This window comes from Protomyctophum bolini (assembly GCF_963924005.1).
Source record: "Protomyctophum bolini genome assembly, chromosome: 4".
Taxonomy (NCBI): Eukaryota; Metazoa; Chordata; class Actinopteri; order Myctophiformes; family Myctophidae; genus Protomyctophum; species Protomyctophum bolini.
In genome coordinates, this window is record NC_137865.1 from 1670434 (window position 1) to 1690596 (window position 20163).

General features: G+C 43.3%; 2 protein-coding genes across 2 annotated transcripts in view; both read right to left on the minus strand.

Moving 5' to 3' along the window:
• Window positions 1–2531: 2531 nt before the first annotated feature.
• On the minus strand, window positions 2532–15387 carry gnb5a (guanine nucleotide binding protein (G protein), beta 5a). Its single transcript, XM_080761633.1, has 11 exons — window positions 15263–15387; window positions 13261–13397; window positions 12860–12901; window positions 7920–7996; window positions 6095–6227; window positions 4683–4826; window positions 4014–4105; window positions 3736–3784; window positions 3364–3460; window positions 2883–3049; window positions 2532–2662 (listed from the first exon to the last, which is right to left on the minus strand). The coding sequence occupies exons 1-11, from the start codon at window positions 15378–15380 to the stop codon at window positions 2651–2653; spliced, it is 1068 nt and encodes a 355-aa protein (XP_080617759.1). The 5' UTR covers window positions 15381–15387; the 3' UTR covers window positions 2532–2650.
• Window positions 15388–18665: 3278 nt separating this feature from the next.
• myo5c (myosin VC) overlaps window positions 18666–20163 on the minus strand; it is a gene marked incomplete at its 5' end in the record, with an annotated part of 229240 nt that continues 227742 nt past the window's right edge. Inside the window, 2 exons of the mRNA XM_080761194.1 lie at window positions 18666–18907; window positions 19290–19370. Of these exons, the coding sequence (XP_080617320.1) occupies window positions 18752–18907; window positions 19290–19370 (237 nt within the window). The 3' untranslated portion in view covers window positions 18666–18751. The remainder of the gene's footprint in view (window positions 18908–19289; window positions 19371–20163) is intronic.

Here is a 20163-nt window from a genome sequence, read left to right on the forward strand (position 1 = left end):
ATCCACACGCCACAACAATAGATGAAATAGTTTATATAAGTTCCAGAACAGGCGTCATCAATGTGTCCGTGTACAGGGGGGCGGGAGGGGCATCAATCATGTCCGTGACAAAGACTTGGCCTTGTTTGATTTGATCTTGTTTTTACACGCCATTATAATGTTCTTATTTTGATCATATAAGACCCAAATACTGAATGCCAATAAGTCTCCAAGGTTTTCTTCACTACGACACTATGTACTGTATTAGGGGACCAACTAGTACTAGTGGTTCTCAAAGGAGACACCACAAGAGGGAGTTAATGTAAAGGAGGTCTCATTCACTGCTGCTGCTTTTTTCCCCCTATTTTTCTCTTTGGTATACATTAAGGGCCATATCTTACGCCAGGGGTTCTCAGCGTTTTTGGCTGGGGACCCCCAGAAATGCTTTGGCTATGTCTCGGGACCCCCCCCCCCCCCCCCCCCCCCTCCCCACCACCATTACAAACTAACTGCAAAAATATATCATGAATAAATACTGAAACCAGATCGTTAAGGATAGTACTTTGTAAACTCTTCATTTCCATTTTTCCATTTTCCATCTTTTTCCCCAAAATAATTTGGCGACCCACGGGTTGAGAACCCCTGTCTTACGCCACCCCTTACCCCCAGACGTACTTGCCATTATTATTTGTTTTACTATTTTGAAAAACATAAAAAAAATAGTTCAACTAGCCAATCTACATGAACACGTTGTGATATTTTTTTAAAGGTTTTAGAGTGTAAGTGGTGGCGCAAGATATAGCCCATATGGCTTTATATTTGTTGACTTGGAAACAAGTCCCCACGACCTTGTTTTTCTTTGTTCTGTATACTATTTTCTGTCAATGAACCTTCGATTCATGGAGATATTATCGTTAATGTTGTCGATGAATTGAGTACAATTTAATAAAGGACCCAAATGGAAACCAGCCAATAGGCTTTCTTGGGTAAATTATTTTAGCAGACCTTGAATTAGTTGTACTGTATACTTCCCTGTGCCTGAATGCATAATTCCTTAAGTTATTTTCTTAAAACTATTGTCAGACTGCATGTCCGATTTTAGAAGACATTGGTAGTATCGCCCATATAGGTCTATAGTTGGCATAACGTCAGTGTAGAAACTCACATAATCATCGTTGCAGTGTTGTTTTTGGCAGCAAATTTTGATTTTAGTTTTAGTCATAGACCTCTTCAATAGTTTCCATTTAGTTTCAGTCACATTTTAGTCACCTGGAATTGTGTTAAGTAAGTAATAAGATTTTAGTCAGTTGATTTAGTCGACTAAAATGTGTTTTGGCGGGCCTTGATGCCGTCATAATGACTGATTTTATACTTGCTGAAAATAGCCAATCTACAAGCTCACAACGCGCTGTGCTGCGATGCATTGTGAGCTTGTAGATATTTGCTGCATGCAACCAAGTGTAAAATGACTTATACTGGATATCTTGTCCACTCTTGTCCTTCCTAAAATTGTAGTCTAGTTTTTATTTGTTGACAAAAGTGTCAGTATCTTTAGTTTTAGTCATCATAGCTTAGTTTTCATTTAGTTTCCATGAATTAGAAACCAAGATGTTTAAGTCGTAGTGCCGATCTACAAGCTCACAACGTGGCGTCGGTGCGACGCGTTGTGATCTTGTAGATCGGCTATTTTCACTAGTTTGCGTCCTGGGGACACACACTACTAGCAAACCCCGAAATCCATACATACTATACTCTACTACTGTTTCCACGGCGACGACGGAGGCGTGGCTTTCACTAGTATTGCTATTTTTCACCGTGTTTGACATTACTTACGATACTGGGCCTATTGCCCATTTGCAGACCCCGGCCATGTTTCCATCAGAGTTTGGAAGCACTCGTTTTCCGTGAAGCAACGTCCTGCTGCCTCCTGCATTATGTGCTAATTCAAAACAGCTGGTACGCAGGGCAGTTGAGTTGATATCTAACGAGCACTTCCAAACTCCAGCACACAAAGTAGCTCATAACATGTATACAGTGGATTTTTATGAAACAAACACATTTGAGGATGGAAAGAGAATAATTCAAGCTTTCCGTAAAGCTGCAACGTTGGTGAGTTTGACGTTGTGTAATACAATCAGATAGGACTTTTCTGTTTGGATGAATGGGCTGCCAATGGGAGTTGCACCTAGCACCTTGCCATTAACTTATATGGTATAAGATGGCCGTGGTCTGCATATGGAGAATTGGCTTACAACTCTAAGTACCCCGAGTCAGCTGTACCGAACCTCGCAACGTTCAAGGCGGCAACTGGCTCGCTTCGGGCTTCAAGTTCGCTCGGAGACGCCGGGTCACGGTAAATGGGGAGGATTTCAGTGTAAAATGTACGGATTTTGGGGGATTTTTTTCTAGTAGTGTATTTGCGTGAAGGCCGGGTTGTGGGGGAGAGATCACATTTCTCTTTTGGGTATAAAACGGGATTAAAAAAAGCTTTGGAACCACTTTTTTGACTCCGTCCACCGCACCACCACCACCATCCTCTTCGTCATCTTCATCATCGTTAAGACTATGTCCACCTCACCACCACCATCCTCTTCGTCATCTTCATCGTCGTTAAAAGACTATGTCTGCCATCGTCTTCATCATCTTCTTCCTCCGACCTCACCGTCAGTCGTTAAGCCCAGATCTGAAATGCGGACGGAGGTAGACGCTCGTTAGAAAGGGACTTTCACAGAACTCGACTGACCGTTAAAACACAATCAGCGCCGGGATTCCTTCAGAATAGAAGCTCTGGGGTGCCGGGAAGACATGGCCGCTTTTACTCTGTAAATGAATGAATGAGGCCTGTCTCACTCTCAGAGTGTGAATGAATGAATGAATGAATGAATGAATGAAGCCTGTCTCACTCTCAGAGTGTGGTCCCAGGACCCCGAGCAGAAGGAGGTTCCGTCCGGGGACACCCTCAGGGTGCTGACGCGGTTCTCGTGTCCAAACAGGATGGACACCCTGGTGCCCTTCAGGACGTCCCACACGTTCAGGGTGTAGTCGTTGTAGCCGCCGAAAAGTAGCCGCCCTTGAAAGGGTTAAAACGTAAACTGTGCGTTAACAATATAGACTGAATCTTAAGTCATATTTCTTAATTAAAATAAGTGTTAAACAGTTCTATAGTGTGACAGTAATCATTGCTATAGAGTGTGTGTTCAGTAACAGTGTTAAATAGCTCTATATTGTGACAGTAATCATTGCTATATAGAGTGTGTGTTCAGTAACAGTGTTAAATAGCTCTATATTGTGACAGTATTCATTGCTATAGAGTGTGTGTTCAGTAACAGTGTTAAATAGCTCTATATTGTGACAGTATAATCAAGTAAACAATAATGATCCTACCACTGAGAGAGAAGTCAACGCTGGAGACGCCAAAGATGATGCTTTCTTTGGAGTAAATGGCCACTTCTCTGTCCGCCCTCAGGTCATACAGACGACACTGGAACACACATTCATGTTTCATTTCATACACTGTAAACAAAGATTACAGTTTAACAAAGATGTGTAATTTGATACACACTGTCAGTGAACATGACAGGAAACACTGTGACAGACAGACAGACAGACAGACAGACAGACAGACAGACAGACAGACAGACAGACAGACAGACAGACAGACAGACAGACAGACAGACAGACAGACAGACAGACAGACAGACAGACAGACAGACAGACAGACAGACAGACAGACAGACAGACAGACAGACAACTCACTGTAGCGTCATCAGAGCCAGAGGCAAAGGCATCTCCACTAGGATAGTATCTATTGACCAAGAAACACGCACACGCACGCGCGCACACACACACACACACACACACACACACACACACACACACGCGCGCATATAATGCAGATCAGAAACTACAGTGATCAATAAACCATGTTAACGACTTGTCGTCAAAATGTGTGTGTGTGTGTGTGTGTGTGTGTGTGTGTGTGTCTGTGTGTGTTTGTGTATGTATGTGTGTGTGCGTGTGTGTGCATGTGTTACTTGACACTGTTGATGTCTGACTCGTGGGTTTCAAAGGACTGGATGCACTGTCCTGAACGCATGTCCCACACGTTGGCCTTCTTGTCACAGCCCTGCCACCGCGGGAAGAAAATAAAGCACTGGTGGAAAACATTTTGTACTTGAGCGTTATGTTACGCTTTAGCTATTGAAAAATAGCAGATCTACAAGCGCATAGCACGGCATCGAGTGCCATGCTACGAGCTTGTAGTTCTGCTATTAATTTATTTTTCGTGAAAATGTGGCACAAATCTTTGAATATATATTCTTTCCGAGCAAATGTTTTTAACTCAAGTCTTTGCTTCTGGGGGGGGGGGGGGGGGAGCTAGGGTCCCTGGAACAACATATTTTCAGATGGTGGTCGGCGGCCAATTACATATAATCTTGGGGGTCCTTGACATGAAAATGTTTGAGAACCACTGACATAGAAACATGAGGGGTTTTCAGAAAACTGTCATGATTTAGAAGCCATTTGTAGAATCAGGTCGAAGTGCATTAAGTCAAATTGCCTATGCGAAGGTGTTTCATGAAATATTCCTAAATGAACCCACCTGTGTGTGTGTGTGTGTGTGTGTGTGTGTGTGTGTGTGTGTGTGTGTGTGTGTGTGTGTGTGAACATGTGAACGTGTGTGAACGTGTGGTTCTTCTCACCCCGGACACGAAGGTGTTCCCCGTCTCGGACGGAGCGAGGTCCAGACACAGCACGTCTGCCGCGTGGCCGTGGAAACTCTGGAGGAGCTGACCGCTCTCTACGTCCCACAGCGCACAGGTCCCGTCTCCACTGGCCGTCAGGATCTGTCCCCAAAACATTACAATATAAACACCGGTCCCGTCTCCACTGGACGTCAAGATCTGTCCCTAAAACATTACAATATAAACACAGGTCCCGTCTCCACTGGACGTCAGGATCTGTCCCCAAAACATTACAATATAAACACAGCGCACAGGTCTCGTCTCCACTGGACGTCAAGATCTGTCCCCAAAACATTACAATATGAACACAGGTCCCGTCTCCACTGGACGTCAGGATCTGTCGCCAAAACATTACAATATTATAAACACAGGTCCCGTCTCCACTGGACGTCAGGATCTGTCCCCAAAACATTACAATATAAACACAGCGCACAGGTCCCATCTCCACTGGACGTCAAGATCTGTCCCCAAAACATTACAATATAAACACAGGTCCCGTCTTCACTGGACGTCAGGATCTGTCCCCAAAACATTACAATATAAACACAGGTCCCGTCTTCACTGGACGTCAAGATCTGTCCCCAAAACATTACAATATAAACACAGGACCCGCCTTCACTGGACGTCAAGATCTGTCCCCAAACATTACAATATAAACACAGGTCCCATCTCCACTGGACGTCAGGATATGTCCCAAAACATTACAATATAAACACAGGTCCCATCTCCACTGGACGTCAGGATCTGTCCCAAAACATTACAATATAAACACAGGTCCCATATCCACTGGACGTCAGGATCTGTCCCCAAAACATTACAATATAAACACAGGTCCCATATCCACTGGACGTCAGGATCCGTCCCAAAACATTTCAATATAAACGGGGTGCGCACGCTTTTTTCCCACACACCAAAGGTCCCAAGAGCCGGGGACATGCGATTACAATATAAACAGCGCACAAGGCCCCGTCTCCACTGGACGTCAAGATCTGTCCCAAAACAATCCACAAAAGAGTAACAAATAAATAACTTTTGGCTTTCACCCACCTTGCCTTATTCCAACATAACCACCCCTGGGCTCAGTGAGCCCTGAGCCGTCACTAATGGGAGCTCGTCCGGGATTGTTACAAAAGCGGTGCACAGTAGGGTGACCAGATGTCCGCCTTTTGCGTGAGGCATGCCCACAGGCTTTATAATATGATCACAGGCATTTATATAGTCATCTGAAAAGTGTTTAGTTTCAGTATAGCTTTAGTCGACTGAATATCATACGATTTTAACGACAATTTTGGCATTTTGGCGACAATTTTCTTTTTTTTGGCGGGCCATGATGAAAGACAGACTGACAAGACAGACAGACAGACAGGTACCTGCATGTCAGAGTTGGTGAAGGAGCAGGCAGACAGGTAGTTCGTGTGCATGGCCACAGACTTTTTCTTGGCCGCCAGATTCTCGTTCTTGTCCAGAGAGAGAGGATACACCGAGCACTTGTTGTCCAGACCACTGCAGGCAGGCAGGCATGCAGGCATGCAGGCATGCAGGCAGGCAGGCAGGCAGGCAGGCAGGCCGGCAGGCAGGCAGGCAGGCAGGCCGGCAGGCAGGCAGGCAGGCAGGCAGGCAGGCAGGCAGGCAGGCAGGCAGGCAGGCAGGCAGACAGACAGACAGACAGACAGACAGACAGACAGACAGACAGACAGACAGAAAGACAGAAAAGCATTAGTTTTGCACAAAAACTTTACTAAAACGTCCATAGCCGTCTTCATTTTAATATCAATTGATTACGGTTGATATCAGCGTCCTGGTTGATTTTAGCGTCCTGTATATGCGCTCATAACATCCGGTGCGGTGAAAAATAAACAGGAAAAAAACAGAAATGTAAAATCTGCTGGTCTTATGCTGCCTATGGCATGTACATTTTTTAGCTGGGGACCCCCGGAAATTCTTTGGCCATGTCTCTGGGGACCCCCTCTGGGGACCCCCAGAAAATCTTTGGCCATGTCTCTGGGGACCCCCTCTGGGGACCCCCAGAAAAGCTTTGGCCATGTCTCGGGTGCGCCGCTCTGAGCCACCACTAGATGGCGGTCAATGAGTTTTAATGGTACCCCAACTTTCAGGAGCTGTCACAAAGTTTCCCCAGGGAAACAAATTGGAACAAATTGATAGGTGATAGTTATGAACACATTTGTAAAGAAAAGCTAGTGGTAAGCATTTTTTTTTGTAGTTTGCCACATATTTAGCAAATTTTCCCTTATTAGTTGCACTCATTTGGGTCCCCGAGCAAATCCAATCTCTCTTCTGGGTCTCGAGCTAAAACGTTTGGGAGCCAGTGGTTTACGCTGATCTTACGCTGGTGTACGTCGCTCTGGATAAGACACTGGTTTACGTCGCTCTGGATAAGACGTGTTAAAGATGGAGTGGCACAATTAATTTTTCCAGTTTTTCATGTGTCTATGAGGTGACAGTACTTCATTAGACACCCTGGAGTTGTTTTTATGTGCAATGGTGTATAGAGCGTCGCAGTCCCTCCCCCTTTCAGAACAACGAGTGGCCCAGGAAATTAATCCCAATGCATTTGTCCCATAGGCATTTCATGCTTTATCATGACAACACACACAATATTTTGGACCAAACAAATAATTACAAAAAAGAAAAACAACAAAAAAAGGGTTGTAACCTGCCGTTTCTTTCTACTTTCGAATTCTTTGTTTGGCCCGAAATATTGTGTGTGTTGTCATGATTTGTCACGACAAGAGTTGGCTTCGTACGACGCTTAAAAGGTCTTTAAATAAATAAAGCACGAAATGCCTATGGGACAAATTATTGCGATTCATTTCCTGGGCCACTCGTTGTTCTGAAAGGGGGAGGGACTGCGACGCTCTATTAACTTTGTATTTAGGGTTTCTTCCTGGAGGCTGAACCCTTGACAGTCAAACGGGCCAATAAAGTAAACAGTAATATAGTGACACCACACTATCAGCCCCTCCCCTAGCATACTTAATGAACTGGTGGGCGTGTCCACATAAAAGCATGATTTTAACAAATACTGTACACTTTTTGGAAAAAGGTTCTTCCCCCTTATATTGTAATAATACCTGATGATCATGTTTTAGGGTGGGAAAAAATTGGTGGCACTCCATCTTTAAAGTTTACACACAGTACATGGAGTTGAAATGTGAAAGGGATAGAGTCACTCACCCACACGCTACAGCACAGCCAGAGGGAGCGTAGGCACAGGCCATCACCCATGTGCACGGCATGGTCACCGCATGCTCCTAGAAACATGAACACAAGTAAACATGGTCACCGCATGTTCCTAGAACCAGGGGCACAAGAGAACATGGTCACCGCATGTTCCTAGAACCAGGGGCACAAGAGAACATGGTCACCGCATGCTCCTAGAAACATGAACACAAGTAAACATGGTCACCGCATGTTCCTAGAACCAGGGGCACAAGAAAACATGGTCACCGCATGTTCCTAGAACCAGGGGCACAAGAGAACATGGTCACCGCATGTTCCTAGAACCAGGGGCACAAGTAAACATGGTCACCGCATGTTCCTAGAACCAGGGGCACAAGAAAACATGGTCACCGCATGTTCCTAGAACCAGGGGCACAAGAGAACATGGTCACCGCATGTTCCTAGAACCAGGGGCACAAGAAAACATGGTCACCGCATGTTCCTAGAGACGGAGATTTGATAATCTACGTCTCGGGCAGGGGCGCAATAAGCTAGGGGACGGAGGGGACGAATCCCCTGCCAGCGTCACATTGGTCCCCCCCAAATGAGTTTGGGGGCCCCCCTCTGGCTTGGGGGTCCCCCCCTTTATCCCCCCTGGCTCCAAAGTTATATTAGGAGTAATACTTGTGAAATCCTGCGTTCATAAACGCGATATATTTTGAAGGGTATATTTGATCCACCCCTGTCTAAATCCCAAAATGGTTTGGCCCATCTACCTTCGGGAAGTTGTTACACCGCCATCAGTGACCCAATGTGGTGATTGCGTAATGATTCTAATAATACAGGAACAGTATTCAATAGGTCAGCACTTTTGGTGTCACGCACAACTTTTGGTAACGTGTATTGACTAGATCGATAGGAGATGAATGAATATACTTTATCCTCTACTCTAGTACAGTGGTTCCCAAACCTTTTCGTGTCAAGGTCCCCAAATGGACACGTATTAGCCCGCGGACCCCCCTCCCCCCATTTGAAGAGAAGAGAAGGAGAAGATTTATACAGCTCAGTAGCAGTGATTCTCAACCCGTTTAATTTCAAGGACCCCGCTGCGTCCACATGACATATGCCACAATTAAGGCGACAAGGGTCCATTTGGTTCCAAACTATCATGTAGCTGTACCCCCTGGAACTCACGGCTCAAGGACCTCTGGGGGTCCCCGGACGGCCGGACCCCACTTTGGGATTTATATTATTATATTAGCCACTAATGAAAGCACAACTGTCAACACCAGGTAAGGTGCAACTACATATGTGACCAGGGACAGTGGTTTGATATACAAGGGGGACATGGTCATTTTTCAGTTCTTTACATATTATGAAACTGCACACTTTAACCTTTCATATGATCTATTGCTCATTGAAATTGGGGGAAAAATGAAGAAGATATGACCATTTGAAACTTGTTTAACTGGAAACACCAAAGTACAGAATTTGCCGTTTTAAGATTTCATAGTATTTAGCATCTCTGAGCCCAGGAATGGGGTGTGACAATAGATACTTGTCTCCACCCCTAGATACTTGCATAAACACTCCCCCCATCCTCTAACCACTCCACACTGTCAACTGCACAGAATGACTTGAGTTGACACTTAGTAAAAGAGGAATAAGGACATCTAGAACTCTTAGAATAAAAATAAATAGAGATGAGAAAGTATCAATATTGCAATATAGAAATATAGGACGGACGTTGTTTAGTGTATGTTTTGGTAATGATACAATCTAAAAAGTAACTAGTATGCTGGAGTAAAACTACTTGCAGCAAGTAGGCTATAATTTATTCCATGAAGTTACTTGTAGTTTTAGACCCATGCTTTTAATTGCTAAATAAAAAAATGCTGTATGTTTACATTACATTATTAATATGTACAAAGGTACCTGTTTACCCCAAAATGCATGGCTTGAATCAGCCATGCACTGATGTGAAAGAGTCAAAACCTTACCAACAGAAAGTCAGGGGAAAAAATACCTTAGACGTGTGTTATGATCCTTCCACTTTTAAGAAGATCACACCAGGATTTGTACTACACTATGTCTTCACATTCAATATTTGAGCTGTTCTTCTAACAACAATGTCATGGATTGATCAAATTATATAAACGACGGATTTCACCGCGACGCGTGATCACGCATGGATGTCATGGATTGATCAAATTATATAAAAGACGGATTTCACCGCGACGTGCGATCACACGCGATGTTATTCATTCATGTATTGATCATCAGGGAGCAGCATCCAATGGTAATAAAGTTACAAAGATTAAAACACAGTGATAAACATGCACATGTGTGCACTGAAATAAAGGGCAGAAGAATGGATTTACAACTAAGACAATCTCGTCAGAACGCGTGTGGTGTGGAGACCTCAAACAAACATTAAACTGGCAGCAACTTTTTTTTCTTCAGTGGACGACGGGTAAATCAGTTAATTTATACTTTTATTACAATATCCAACAGCATCATATCAAGTTAACAATAATGCTGATGTTGTAGGCTATTTACTATTGTCACAGAAACACACTGCACGGCTACTGTAACTGGAGAACAAAGATAGCTACGGCCAATCGAAACGACTCTATGTAAATACGTGCAGGAATGTTCACACCCCCAAAATACGGCAAATAATCTGTAATTATAGAGACATTTTTGCAATGTAAATACAACGACTTAATGACACTAAAACGACTTTCTGATGGAATAAAAACATTCTTTAACATTCCAACTGTGTTAATGTGGCTAAAACCGAAAACCACCAAAAAAATAAAATAATTCTATTTTGGTCTATTGTGAGATTTGATTAGTGCCGACTTGTGGTTGAAAATACTGGCACTGGTCACATATTTAAAACATGCGAACCCTCTCCTCTCCTGAAAACTGCCCAGGTGTTGTACATTTTATATAGAATAGGCTAACTTACATGAGGTCAGTGAGTTTTGACCTGTTTTAGGCGTTGCTGATAATGTGGTTAAACTTTTACGTTTTGAGACACATGCCATGGGAGGAGGAGGAATCACAGCCAGGTAATTCATAATAATAATAACTGTGCCAGCAGTTTTGTATGTGCATTGAGTCACTGGAACAACCTCTCTGTAATCCGACCCTAACCATAACCCCACGTTTTGGTGGTTAGACCCCCCCATCCCCCCCTCCCCTAGGGTGGTGGGGGGGACGGGGGGGACGGTTAGACCCCCCCATCCCCCCCTCCCCTAGGGTGGTGGGGGGGACGGGGGGGACGGATTTTTCGGCGGCGCCGCAAAGCCGCGCCGCTCTATATCCCCCCCTAGCGTTCGGTCAGTGTTGCGCCTCTGGTCTCGGGCACATGACCGTGCACTTGAACTTGACGGTGATTTACGTCATGGTGTTAAAGACTCCTACTCGAGTCGCCACAAATAAGACTCCAGACTCGACTTGGACCCCCCCCCCCCCCAGAAGCAAAGATTTGAGTTAAAAACGTTGGCTCTGAAAGAATATATATTCAAAGATTTGCGCCACATTGTCGTGATTTTTCAAAAAATTTAATAGCAGATCAACAAGCTCATTCATTCTGTGCATTTTTTTTTTCATTTCGGGTTGCGTGTGTAGATCATCACAACTGTATTTCAGCCTTAGGCTATGTCATATAAATTAACAATTAAATTAATTAAAACCTGATTTTTTTCCCCTTTTTGTTTACAGAGATTCCAGACTCGACTCGTACTCGTGGCTAAAGACTCTAGACTTGACTCGGACTCGACCCCCAAAGACTCTAGACTCGACTCGGAATCGTCCCCCAAAGACTCTAGACTCGACTCGGAATCGACCCCCAAAGACTCTAGACTCGACTCGGAATCGACCCCCAAAGACTCTAGACTCGACTCGGAATCGGTTTACACTGGCAGCCAAATCTAGCCTGAATGTATAGCCTGAATCAGATCTGTGTCATTCAAGATAGAAATAAGTCTAAATGCAGACAGGTCACATAATATGCGATATCCGATTTTTTTCAAGACTTGAGTCACATCCAGAGGTGGTTTCGAATTTGATCCTATCTGCAATGTCAGATTGTTGTTGGTTAAAATAGAAAGGAGAGCTTGTTATTGTATTGTATTATAAAAAAGTATTTTTGGCATCGGGACTACAAGCTGTGCGACCTCTCCTTTCTATTTTCTGTCTCCCGTGGGCTGCGGGCAGCACCTCCCTATAGTGTGCGTGCGCTCCTAACTTTTTTGTTAGATTGTTGTTGGTTACCACGGTAACCATAAGCAGATATGTCGACACAGGGCGGCTTTGCGTTGAGTTGTTAAAATCAGTCTGCATGCACAGATCGGATACGGTAGTGTGAATGACGGGGCCAGAAGTCGGATTTGAATTGGATCTGACTTGATCTAAATCAGGCCTGCAGTCGTCTGACCTTCTGGCCGAGGCTGGTGCAAAAGTAAAGAAAAGCCTGCTGCAAATATAGCTGTTTGGATTATTTTAAACCCCCTGTTGTAGACAGGGCTCGACAGTGTGACTACGTAGGTACTCGCATTTGCTACTAAAAATAGCACCGTGAGAGTTGTCAAATTCAATTTGTAGCCCCGGTGCGACTACAGGATTTGACCAGTCAATCGTGATAAAGACAAGGCTCTACAGCAAGTGCAATGTTTTGATGTTTAATTTACGTCATATTTAGCGGAATTTTCTCCGTTCATCGTCAATGGAAAATATTGAGACGTGTGGGGCCTAAAGCTGTATATAGCCCCTCAAAACCACATTTGATAACTTTTCATCCTGCTCCTAAAATGTGTGTGCTACTATATTTTTCAACTTGTGCCAAGCGTCGAGCGCTGGTTGAAGACCCCTGTAATGGTACAGTATAGGCCTATGTAAAATACAGTAGGCCTATTACAGTAGGTATACATTGCATTTTATCTTACCTTGTTGGTGGTAAAAGCATCCCACACGATAACTTTTCCATCCTGAAATAAACAGTGAGGGACATTTTATCAGTAAACGTTTACACAAGTTGCACAAGTTACTTATATATAGATGCACATTATTATTATTATTATTATTAATAATAATAATATAATAATGACCCTCCCCGAAGCAAAGATTTGAGTTAAATATATTCACTCTGAAAGAATATATATTCAAAGATTTGCGACCACATTTTCACGATTTTGCAGATCTACAAGCTCATAGCGCGGCACTCGGTGCCGCACTATGAGCTTGTAGATCTGCTATTTTCCAATAGCTAAAGTAGAACATAATCCTTAAAACACCAAAAGGAGGTTCCCGCCCAGAACGTGTTATAATAAATCTAAACGATATATACCTGAGACGAGCTGACGATGCGTCGCTTGTCTCGACACCAGTCCATGCACAGGACCTTGTTTCCATGTCCCTTCAGGGTCCTTCGGGTCTTCATCACAAACTGACCCAGACCCTCCATCTTCTCTGCTACCTGGTGCACTGGAGGGAGAGAGAGAGAGAGAGAGAGAGAGAGAGAGAGAGAGAGAGAGAGAGAGAGAGAGAGAGAGAGAGAGAGAGAGAGAGAGAGAGAGAGAGAGAGACCATGCCTATGTTAGACACCACCTTGTGCATTGTATATACCAGTAGTGTAAAGTATACAGTACATTAGCACTCAGCAAAGTGCATACTTTTTTTTTTCATTTATTTTTAAATATATTATTTGTAAATCTAAAAGAACAAGTTTCCATAAAAAAACATTTAATGAAAAATAAATATTTTTTTGGTTGTTTTTCTTTAATCTAATTATTATTTGTTCGGCCCAACAAATTGTGTTTATTATTGTCATCAGTTGTCACGATCCGAATTGGCTTGTAAGGTCTTTAAATAAATACTTTTTATGAAACGTCTATGGGAAAAAATGAAAAAATTGGAAATTGTCTTCCGGGGCGCTTGTCGACGGTGATAGAGAGACCATGACCAGCATCGGTCGGGAATAAATAAATAAATACATAGACCAGTCATTCCCCAGTGCGCGGGGGGGGGGGCATTCAGACCCAAATGACCCCCTCTCCGGCACCTATGATCCTGAGTAGATGATAAAATCCCCCCCCCCCCCCCCCACCAAATATTGAAAGTGGAATATCCCTTTACCAAGCCCATAGGCTACAATCTCTAGATTTCTGTAAATGACACATTTTTGTCCAAAATAGGTACGTCAGATCGATAAATAGGCGACAGACAGACAGACATCTTGGCCTATATCCTATACTACTGAATGGTTTTAATTCCAGTGGGGTAGCAGCCTATTGGTCAGAAATGGTAGACCACATCAGTGCAGTCAGTGCACTTAGCCCATATTAATCCATTAATTTATTTCATTGTGACCAGAATAGAAATTAAATGGATTCTGACAGTCACTCCACCCATCCATCCATCCAACCATCCACCCACCCACCCACCCATCCATCCATCCATCCGTACAGTTTTAGATTCTTAAATAAATATGCGCATGCATAATATGGCTAAGGTCTGTTACAGACAGACAGACAGACAGACAGACAGACAGACAGACAGACAGACAGACAGACAGACAGACAGACAGACAGACAGACAGACAGACATGCTGTGACGTATAAGATATGCCCTCATCTCACCTCCTCCTCGTAAAACTGCGAAACGTGCATCGTTCAGACCCGCATATAGACGGCCATATAGTCCTTAAATTGGAACGGTTCCACGGAACCGAACGATATTGGCCGTCTCTATGAGGGTCTGACTGACTAACTGTCTATAGCCTTTAGCCTATATTATGCATGCATCAATAAATCATAAAAAAACACAGTGGAATTACAGTGGAGGTTTTTTTTAATAAGTTTTCTGCCCGTTGGTGATACAGCAATTAAAAGGATAACGTCAGACTCGTACAACAGTCTGTATGAAATACGTGATGATCCGAACTATAGATTTATAAAACATGCAGCTAGCCAATTGTCCTTGATGTTAATTAATTCTGTCTGTGTCATGATTTATTTATAAGTGCAAAAAAGCATAATAATAATAATAATAATAGCCTGGTAATAATAATGGTAATAATAATAATAATAATATTAACAACAACAACAATAATAATAATAGCCTAATCATAATAATAATAATAATAAATCATAATAATCGTACAATCCACATAGTTTCAATGTAGGATTATGGACATCCTTTGGCTATATTGATGCTATGACTATATTCCCATGCATGTGTATTGCCTTGTGTTGTTCATGCTTATACAGCACTTATACGTCGCCCATATATATGGGTTAAAATGCACAGATTGTAAAATGGTAAATAATGCATAATAATAATCCTCCTACGTTCCACGTCGTGCAGCTTGGCTCTCTCATCTTCCAGCTTGGTCTTCAGACTCTCAGACTCGGTCTTCAGACTGGCCAGGGTCTCCACGGGGGGCTGCTGCTGCAGCTGGGTCGCCATGCTGTCGATGCCAGGCACTAACACTCTCATATATTTACTATTATTATGTATGATTATGTTAATGTGATAATAGCGTCCCGTTTAAAGCCCGTTCGTTGTGTTTATACGGTCCGTTTTGGTGTCAGAGAGAGAGAGAGAGCGAGCGGTGGGGATGATGATGTGATGATGGAGGACAGTGTTGTGTTGTTGCCAGATTGTGTGAGAGAAATAAGCGACCGTCCATGGTCTGAGACTCTATGAAAACAATTAAAGCCCTCAAAGAAGAAGCCACTCCACACATGAGGAATTTAAATGTTAATATTCAGCTATTTGATGATGCGACAACATTGCAACATGTTAATTGCAACATGCTAATAATAATAACTAGAAATGCCAAGAAGGGCCAACTTGCGCCTTGCAGAGCGCAAAAGTACTGCTACTATAAACTAATATCTGACTATTACAACTGCTGTTCTAAATCCTTTAGACCCGTTATTGACCTTATAACAAACTTAGTTACGTCACCATCAACAGCCAATAAGGGTCCACCATTCTTACCCAGAAACACACACACACACACACACGCGCGCGCGCACACACACACACACACACACACACACACATTACAGTCCTTGCGCACTCTGCTTGCGCAAGCACTGTCTGTAAAGCTCATGCGCTGAGGCCATGTAGGCTACCTCATGGCCTATACTTGCACACAAGTAGGCCATGTATGTTTCATGAAAAACTATAGTCTTCATATGTATGTATGATCGCCATGTTTTTGTTCTTGCTTATAATGTAAGTCGCTCTGGATTAAGAGCGTCTACTAAATTGTAAATTGTATGATTGTATTACTTACGTGACGTCGTCAAGAACGGTGGTCCCCTATTGGCTGACAGAAAACACCGACATACGCAGCCGATCACAGTAATAGGCTACGTGCGCGCTCTGCTTGCACAAGTAATAAAATAACACACGTCCGGTATGGGGGTCTCATGGCGAAACATTTTCGAACTTGTAGATCTGCTATTTTCACTATTTTTGTCGTGCCGGGATTTCAGCCCCTGCCTCTCTGACACTCTCATGTTTAAACAACATTTAGGAAACGACAAACACACCTATATAAAAGCAACTAAATATACACTTTAGAAACAACAACAAAAAACGCAACGCGCAACTATAGGCCTACCAAATATTTACAAGCTACTTTAAAGCGAAAAAGAAGCCCGAAGTCACTTGTAAAGAGCAGACATGGCAACCCTGCTGGAGGCTGATGAGGATGATTCACAACACCAGCTGATGCGAATTTTCTGACGTCACAGACGGGGAGGAGCCGGATTGGATGATGAAGGATGCTCTGTCTGAAAAACCTCCAATGGTGGAAAAAAATACAGTTTTACTCAAGTAAAAGTATCGATACTGCAATGTAGAAATACTGAGTCTGTTAAAAGGTACAAGTCCAGAATTCTAAATTCACTTCATGTACAAAAGTATTGGTGTACAAATGTAGCCTATACTTAAAGTACAAAAGTAGCCTATAATAATAATGATGTTCAGAAATAGGTGATAGCAGAGCTTGTAGATCTGCTGTTTGAAAATAAATAATGACAATTTTGGAATAATTTTGAAAATATTGCCCGAGCTGGGCAGGTTGGGCAGCTGAGCTGGGCAGCAGAGGTGGCAGGCTGCACAGGCTGGGCAGGCTGGGCAGCGGAGAGCCCTGGATCCTGCAGCAGCTGGGGGCGTCATGGTGGTGTTGGAAGTCATGGCCCTTGCTCGGTTCCCCCTGAAGATAGCTAAACGAGAGCCAACTTACGGAGCTGGACCGACAGGCTGGCGGCCTGTTAACCCAAGGCTGATTGACTGGTAAACAGGCTGATGAGCGGGCTGGAAAACAGGCTGGAAAACAGGCTGGGAAGTGTGTTGGAGAGGAGCAGACTTAGGAGGGCGGCGAACATTATATTCCTACCTGGTCTTTGCCTGCACTAGTCTGGCAAAATCAGGGTCCGTTTTCCAATAAAAAATAAAAAGCTTCCCTAGTGACGTTGCGAGCTTGTAGATCTGTTATGCAACCCAAGTGTAAAATCAGCCATTTACAACACCATCAAGACAAAATCAGCTGTCGGCTATAAATATGGACTGAAACTAAATTAAATTGTATTCAAAAAGACTAAAACTACATTAAAAATGTGAATAATCAACATTGGGTCAACAAAATGTATGACACTTTGTTTTCGTCCCTTTATGCTTTGTTTCCAACATGTATTTTTATTATTATTATTATAATTATTTTAAAACAACAAAACAAAGCAAACAAAAACACAAACATTCCCAATAAATCATAAAAACATTTTGAATGCCATTAAAAACTTAATTCAATGATCTCCCCCCCCCCCCCCAGTAATTTCATGAAGAAATTAAAGACAAATCAAATACATTCCATGAATTAGAAAACAAATGTTTAAAGACGATGTGCAATGGCTTTTTCATTTGAAGTTTCACTGAAAATAGAGAGCTGTGCGTTCCCCGCTACATCTGTGACGCATGGAGTGTGTTTGTTTACAAGTCACAGACAGATGGATAGCTCGTGGCTTATTTCTAACGTACATAATGTTTCCAGATACATATCTTTTTTTATTAAAACGAGTAATACTGGATGTCATCTTGAAGCAGATAAAAACGGAGTAGTTCTGTAATCAAAACCGCAGCTGTGTTTGGAGGAACGCTTGGAATCAAACAGGTGAATGAAATCAAGATTAATTTATATTCATGCAGGCCTCGTTCAAAGGAAGAAATTAAAATGGGCTTTTTTTAACTTTAGATATAAAAATACACGCAAATGGAAATGTTCCCATTGTTTTGGCATAGATTGTTAGATACATGATGACCACAGATATGATCTAAAAGTGTGAAAAACATATTTTTCATTTCCCTACGTATTTAATAAGAAGTAGTGAAAATAGCCCGTCTACGAGCTCACTGTTGTGAGCTTGTAGATCTGCTATTTTCACTAGTTTAGCTGGGGGAGCCCCTGGAACTCCCTCAAGGACCCCTGGGGACTTTAGGGGACCGCTGCCCATAAGGTGCCAAGAATCCAGAACGGTAGTTACGGAACCAGCTCTAAAAGTATAGTTGCTTGTGCGTGGTCCAAAATAACCATCACTCAAATCCATTCAAAGCAGAAGCAGCCGCTCCCGTGGCTGAGCGGGCGGTTCGAATCCCGGTTTGAGGAACCTCAGCCTCAGGCTGGTGGTATACAAGGACCTGCAGCGCGGGCGGCTCTAGTGACTGAGTGGGCCGGTTCAAATCCCGGGGTGGCTGGTATATAGGCCACAGACAGAGACCTGCAGCGGCAGCTCCAGTGGATGAGCGGGTGGGTGGGGGGGGGTGGTTCAAACCCGAGTCAGGAAGCCCAGCCTAAGACTGGTGGGGACCTGCAGCAGCTCCAGTGGCTGAGCGGACGGACAGAAAGGGAAGGTGACCTGGAAGCGGTACCGGGCGTCCAACATCAGCTGCGGGGATCGATCCTCCTGGTCCTGAAGCAGCGACTGGAAGACACCACGGCAACACACGCACGCACACACACACACACGCACACACGCACACGAACACACACACACCACCACCAGAGAAGGTTTTCTTTCAGTGCCTTCACGATGCTCAGTGACATCGTAGAAGGTATAGGTTTATGGTTTCCTTGCCTGCGCCGCATGCACCCCTGTTTTATTCTACAGGCAGGTGTTCGGGTTAAAGGTCGAATTCCGCTACGTTTTCTTACCGGGAACCTGTTTTGGTGTTTTAACTAAGCATCATGTTATACTTTAGCTATTGAAAAATCGTGAAAATGTGGCACAAATCTTTGAATATAGCCTATATTCTTTCATTATTTTGATGCCAGGCCTAAATGTGTTAAAACAACAGCTCGCTCACCTGTACTTTGCGCACAAAGGACGGAGCCACCCTCTTCTCAAAGTCATCAATGGGCGTGTAGGAGTTCAAAATCTTCACAATCTGCGAATACAATGCCTCTTTTATAAATGTCAGATTTGCACAGAATTATTTTTTTACTCAGAGACATAAGAGCAGTTTATTCTCAAAACGTTTGAATTGCAACATTATCATTTTTTTATACAGCAGTGGTTTTCAAACCCTTTTCATGTCAAGGTCTATTATTTATTCAGCATTTGAGCCACGGACCTATAGCCTGACACTGTCAGGCGTTGTCAAAGCGGCAGTCTTCGGTGATTGGTCCATACCAACCAATCAGAATAGTAGGAATTAAAGCAGATGACGTTGATTGTCAGTCATGAGGCTATGGCTAACTCGTTTGCCAACGAGCGCTACTAGCATGTGAACAAAAGCGGTAAAACATGTCGGATGATGATGTTTATAAAACCTGTCGTTTCCGTAAAGAAACTATTTATCATATGCCGATTTAATAGCCAGATTGATACGGTCGTGAGTTACCGCAGTGGGGGCAGCCATGTTTGTTGTTCTTCTACATTCTCAAATTTTGTGTAGACTTCTTGTAAATTAAGCAATGCAGATGTTTAACAAGAATTTAACTCTTGAGAGCGTGAAATGAAACCAAATGGACGGGTGCATTTGGTTCCATTTGTACACCCTCAGAGTTAAATTAACATAGACTTTACAATATGAATTGGGGTCCCACCGTCCCAGAGATAGAAATGCCATTGAATGGGGGTCTGTAGACTAACCTGCATGTCAAACTGGTGGTCCAGTGGGTTGAGAATCACTGCTAGAGCCGTAAAAATCACTCATGGGGTTTCTTGGAATATCTTTT

Excerpts from the sequence above, each read along its gene's own strand:
- gnb5a (XM_080761633.1), bottom strand. The coding sequence starts at position 15,380 with ATGGCGACCCAGCTGCAGCAGCAGCCCCCCGTGGAGACCCTGGCCAGT. Across the intron at positions 6,228-7,919 it reads GGCTGTGCTGTAGCGTGTGG|TGGTCTGGACAACAAGTGCT; the intron begins GTGAGTGACTCT and ends GCCTGCCTGCAG. Across the intron at positions 3,785-4,013 it reads TCAGACATCAACAGTGTCAA|ATACTATCCTAGTGGAGATG; the intron begins GTAACACATGCA and ends CTTGGTCAATAG.